Raw genomic sequence first — 6213 nt, 5'->3', positions numbered from 1 at the left:
TGACCCACAGGAGACGACGCATTGGGAAATGACTAAAATTTTGTAAGGCTTAGGAGGGAACGCAGCAGTCAAGGCGATGACTCACATGGGATTTCGCGTCAAGTGCGTCTAAACTTTGTAAAGTTAAGTGAGGAGCTTATCTGCTACCGGTGAACTTACCCACAAGGACGACGCGTTGGGAGATGGCTAAAACTTTGTAAAGTTTAGGAGGGAACGCAGCGGCCGAGACGATAACCCACGGGGAACTTCGCGTCAGGTGTGTCTGTAGAGTGGGCGGACAGTTTGTTTCTCCCGAGTTGAGTTGACATAAAGTTGATAAGTCACATCAACTAGCCTCATGGAGACGTCAAATCAATTTAAATCTCAGATGCATAGAGGATCTTGACAAAAATCTCTTTCTGAAATTGACGGCAGATCTTCTGATAGAGGTCCACCTCACCTCGGTTTCAGGGGCGAGGAGCTTCGGTCAGTTCAGTAGGATCGTCTATATCTCTTAGTGTGCTATCAGGTCGTTGACATTGGTGAGATTACTTCGGAAACACTTCGGATGGGTGTCTATCAGGTCGGAATATGTGGTGGTGGCCATTCCGAGGAGGTTCAGATAGGGGCGTAACATCATGAATTAACTTTAGGGCTGAACATAGTCTAGTTCGATTAGGTTTTAATGAGAATCCAATCGGACCCAAAAATTTTAGGTATTTAACAAGTGGAACTGTCGGATTCAAATTTAATTATGGAACCGTTTAGGTTCGATTCCATTCGATTTCCAGGTTTCGTATTATAATTAAATTTTTTAATATCTACAAAAATATATTAATTCAACTAACGATACGTTCAATCTTAACTCTTACAAAATAATGTAGTCCAATCTTATGTATTTTTGCGTCTCTTTTTACTGAGTTTTTCATAAATTTAATTGCTAAAATCATAAGAAGGGGAAGATAGCGAACTCACAATAATTAAAAGAGGCGATGTTGAGATTCAATTCGATTTCTCCAGAACAGTAGAAACAGCACTACAGTAGAGTAACGGATTTGGATAAAATTTAGGTCAATTTAATTAAGTTGGCTTTAAACCGAAAATTAGAAATAGAAAAATCAAATTTTTGTGTTTAAGCTAAATTAACTAGTTAGCAAATTTATTTAGAAAAAATAAAATAATTTGACTTATTTCAAAATTAATTAATTAAAAAATAGGGAGATTTAATTTTTATTTGGTTATTCGGTTCTTAATTTAGAATCAAGAACCGAATCGAATCTGTCGGTTCTCAATTCAAATACCCGTTCGGAGCATTTAACTAAAAAAGAACCGCTCAGCTCAGTTCGATTCGATTTGATTCGGGAACTTTTGTCCAGCCCTACTTAATTTGATATTGAAACTAGAGTTGGTTAACTAAGTTAAAGGGTAACCTAACTCCATTATCAAGTCTCTAATCAACGAACGGATAAATCATTCCGAAGCTAGCACGATTGCACTTGATTTTCAGTTGATTACCTCCGTTGTTATCGTCATGAATGTAATACAAAGTGCGTGATTTGTTATTTTCAATTATGGAAACTATGATCTATTTAACTATTTTTATTGGTAAAACTATAATTATTTAGCAGAAGATATTTTTTGTTACCATACGATAAAATAGTGTAAAGTTAAATTTTAAAAATGCGATATATAAATTGTACGCCGCGTCTTTTGTTTAACTGCACCATAATTTAATTGCAATGAACGTCCCAATATTTTCTCATTTTCTCAATTATGACCCAATTATTTTTAGACACATTCATGTCTTCAATTTTATTTCTAATCATGATTTTCGTCCAAAAATTTGTTAGGAGGCATAAAAAGAATTTATTTGCCTCTCATATTTTAAACAAACAAAATAAAAAGGTTTGATTAAAAAAATGTCTTCATTTCAATGCATATTAGTAGAGTATTTTGAACAACAATCGTCACTATAGACAAAATGTAGTAATTTAATTTAAGATTAACGATAAAAATAAATAAATAATTTGAGGACATAATTGTATCAATCCCTAGATAAATAAAGATCTATGTGTTGGAAATTTGCAGTATGTAGTTCAAAAATAATGCAATCAAAACCAGGCCTGATTATTATTCGAAAAAGGGTAAAAACATGTCCATCCTATTGCGCAAAATTTATAACAAGAAAAAGGCCAATCTATACTCTTACAATTTCCTAGATAATTTAAACTACAAAACAGGCATATCTAATGCCTGCAAGACATCCTTGAACTCAAATTCACGGGTTTCTTTGTTGAAACGCTCTACCAGTTTGTACCTGACATCATTCAAGTAAAATGATTGTGCAGTCTCAAGAAGCCATTTTGCCTCTGAGTCAGTCAGCTTGCTAGTAAACACAATATCTCCACGAATAAGCACTAATTCCTTGCTTTCTGCAAATTCTGTATAGTATGAAGCAGTGAAGTATGGAGCAGCTTGAGTTCCTCTTGCCTTGTAATCTTCAAGACCAGTGAAAAGCATGTGTGGCATCTGAACTGCACGACATTTCCAATACATAATTTTAAGCGGCATGAAGCATTTATACTCGTTCAAAATCGACAACAGGTGAATTGCAAGAAAAAAAAGTCAATTCAGGTCTAACCTTGCAAAAACATGGTTGTATAACCATTTCCTTTCCACATTGGAATCACAAAATAGCGGCTACAGATAAATGTTAAGAACGTCAACAAACGAGGAAGGATGACATAATCAAAAACAATAATCAGGAAGGCGACATACCAATCCACAGCTCTTTGCTTTAATAGATGGTACAATGTTGCTTTCATTGATGCACCAATATGGCCTCTTCCCAAGTGATACTGAAAAAAGTATAGCCCAGACAACGGTCAAGCTATTAGTAAAGATAATTGTGAAAAGTTCACTAAAGAAAAAGATTGAGAGAGGTAATCGCTATTTTAGTGGTCATTGATTCATAGAGAACTACAAATATGCTAAAAAGTGAATACATATAGCAAACAATTGAGATAAAACAACAAGCATACATAGTTTGTCATTCACCCACTACAAGGGATGCTTACAATACAAATCATATAAAATCCTTCCTAAAATTTTAGGAAGTAATATCAAAATTCTGCTTTAGAGGGTGCTTGAGCCCCATTGTTTTATGGAAAATTGAATTTTAGAATAATAGATTGATGAAGAATGTGTGGATGAAAAATTAGGAAAAATTTCTGATTTACGTGTAATATTATTTTAATAAAAAATGTGTAGTTAAAAAAAAAAGAGAAAAATGTATTTCGATAAAAATGAGAATCAAACAGGGCCTTAATCTCCTTTGAATTCGGTCAACGCAATCAAGACATTTATTGTTCACCCCAGTAAAGGTATTAATGGTTCATCCTCTAGCAATTGAACTTTTAGCGATAAGGAGGTAACAAAGTACACTTAAAAGGCCTTGTAAACACGGTTGATAATTAAATAGATTCTCCTAGAAGATTCGTTAATCTAAATGAACACATCTGCTAATGAGCCTAAACCTTTAATTGGTTTAAAAATATCACTTTATGATGTAATATAATTATATTTATATTAGTACGTTAAAAATAAAAAAACTGTCAAAATGTGAGTAGTCTAGTGGGGAAAACTTCAATAGGGTATAAAGAATTACATCATCCCAAATGTCCGCGAGTTCTTCAGTTGATTTATTCTGTGCCCTCTCTATATCAATAATCGACTCCAAGGGCTTTGGTTGCAATGGTGTGAACCCAGTTGCAAAGCTTGATGTCCTGCACAAACCAAGCGAACCCCACTTCAAGAATTCACCGGGAATTGTAGGCTTCTGCACATTGTCAAAAATTCTTCGCAAAGTTGAGACGGTAGTATAAGACTGTTTCAAAATTCTAAAAAGACCAGGATCGTCTCCACTCAGAGCTGCAACAGAAGACAATATCCTCCTACAATACTTTGATCCTAGACCTTGCATTATATGCTTTTCTGCAATACAAAAACCCCATCTTTGAACATCTAATAGCAGGCAAATGGTTAAATACAAGAAATAAAACCTTTCCATTTTTTTCTTAATTTGTAAAAGCAAGCAAATGTCAAAAACTTGCAAATCTCAAGCACCGATCAGACTTAGCTTCTCCCAACTTTCCGCCCCTGGCGATCAAGCTAAGGTTGGCATAAACAAAATTAACTAATGCAAGATTAGTACATTAAAAGCTGAAGGGAGAGATGAACGCGCAAGAAGAACTAATTAGAGCTCTTTCAAGAATTTTATCAAACAGTAAGTCAGCGCCATATCAGCAACTCACGAAATTCGCATAATCAGAGTAAAACTGTAAAAAAAAATCTGACGTCAAAGAGAGTTCGATTGCCAAGGATTTTCGACTCGTGCACCATCGAACTTAAAGCCAAGAGAAAGCACTGTTACATGCTATTTATCCGGAGAAAATAGGAAAGAGGCGCTGTAAGAGTAAAGTTCATCTATGGTCCATGAGCTTTAAGTGAAATTCCAATTGAGTCACTAAACTCTTATTTAATTTCAATCTTTGTCACAATTCGTTAACTATCATTTTTGAACTCACGAAGTTACTTAATTGACCATCATATCGTAATTGAGCTTTCACCAAAGTGGCACTCTGAAAACAAAAATAGGAAGAATTGAGGTTATGAACCAAAACAGAAAGAATTGAGGTCTATGATTTTATAATAAAAGATTAAAAAAGGTGTACACTTTTATGACAATGACAGGAAGAAAAATTGGTTATCAATTATACAGTTTTAATCGAGGGACTGAACGAGACAAGGTGATGAATTATGAAAGCAAAATTGAAGTTCAATTACTCAATCAAAACCAAAAGTATGTTTGGGACGGTCTATAAATAGTTATATTATAAACATATAGAAAGAGTGGTGAATAAATAAATAGTACTTGTGAGTCCCCAAAACGTGTGAAAAATAATGAAATTAATTTGCAAGTACAGACTTTTTTAACAGAAATTGTATAAAAAAAACAGTTGTCTTCCTGTAATTTACTGTTGTCCAAAATTGTTTTTGACAACAACCAATTACAAGAAAACAACTGTCTTTCTGTACCATTTTTGTAGAAAAAATCTGTACTTATAGCATTGCTGAAAATAATGACTCGAGTGTTCGTAATGATTTATAAACATGAGCCAAAATAAATTGGATTGAAGTTCAATTGTTGAAAATTTTCTAGAATGTTGTGCGGTAATTTAGATAGCGAATAAGTATTCGGGCAGAATTTCGACTTACAAAATTAGCGCAATAAATTAGAATGAATAATGGTCGAGACAAGAGTTCGACTCTTTCTCCTTAAGACGAAAATGCCCCGTACTGGTGCTGACGGTCTCCTGGCACTCGTCTCCCAAGATACAACGATCTGAACTTGTAATAGCAGCACTCCAAATTACAAAACCCGACAAACCTACTAATATTTGATTTCTCGAGAATCGGAGGACTAAAATGCACGAAAATAATATTTGGGATTGGAATGCAAATATATGGAATATTGCGAACGGAAGGACAATATTGCAGAAGAAGGGAAGTAGAATAAATTTTCTGGAGTGAATAAAACTGGGGATCTGGGGTCTATTTATAGAAGTTGAAATGTTATGTCCAAAAGACACAACAGCCGAAAAGTTGTGTCTTGGAACGGACATAACCCATTTGGACAGGCAGTCAAAACTATCATCAACCGCTAGTTTCTAGGAAAATCCACATGTCTCGCACAGAAAATTCGAAGAAGAAAAAATAAATAATATAATAAAAATATGTTATTTAATTAATAAAATAATATAATTAAAATATTATTTTACCAAAAATATGTATACCAACTAGGCCAAGCCCACGACCACACCCCGGACCCGTGCACGTGCTCGTACCTTATTGGTCGGACAACGGCGCCGCACATGTGGGCTTTAGCTGAATCTACTAGAATGTAAGTCATCTCCCCTCTAAAGACTAATGGTACCCCTTGGGGTCCAAACCCAAGTCTTTAATTTGAGTTATATAAAGTGGTTTCTATTCTTCTAATTTTCCTATGTGAGATTGGTATTTTTCAAATTTCCACCAATTTTATTTCCAATTTATTTTAACTTCAAGTGATCATCTTTTGACTTTAATTTCTCATTCGCCCTTAATTAGTTTTGAGAAATAAATATATATATCAATTCTACTTATAGAGTAGAATGCACTTGGCCAAATAAATCA

The 6213-nt window shown here is 34.3% G+C and overlaps 1 protein-coding gene across 2 annotated transcripts; it reads right to left on the bottom strand.

The window, feature by feature from the left end:
* Nucleotides 1-2082: 2082 nt before the first annotated feature.
* Nucleotides 2083-4323, bottom strand: LOC111368661. Of its 2 annotated transcripts, XM_022990037.1 has the most exons (5): nucleotides 4193-4323; nucleotides 3647-3972; nucleotides 2758-2837; nucleotides 2621-2679; nucleotides 2131-2513 (listed from the first exon to the last, which is right to left on the bottom strand). In XM_022990037.1, the coding sequence occupies exons 2-5, from the start codon at nucleotides 3959-3961 to the stop codon at nucleotides 2209-2211; spliced, it is 759 nt and encodes a 252-aa protein (XP_022845805.1). In that variant the 5' UTR covers nucleotides 3962-3972; nucleotides 4193-4323; the 3' UTR covers nucleotides 2131-2208. The 2 variants fall into 2 exon arrangements, with proteins under 2 accessions (XP_022845804.1, XP_022845805.1); XM_022990036.1 differs by having other exon boundaries at nucleotides 2083-2513; nucleotides 3647-4323.
* Nucleotides 4324-6213: the final 1890 nt, after the last annotated feature.

Source organism: Olea europaea, chromosome 19 (assembly GCF_002742605.1).
Source record: "Olea europaea var. sylvestris chromosome 19, O_europaea_v1, whole genome shotgun sequence".
Taxonomy (NCBI): domain Eukaryota; kingdom Viridiplantae; phylum Streptophyta; class Magnoliopsida; order Lamiales; family Oleaceae; genus Olea; species Olea europaea.
The sequence above is the reverse complement of the archived record's forward strand: the minus strand, read 5'-3'. Positions and strand labels throughout refer to the sequence as shown.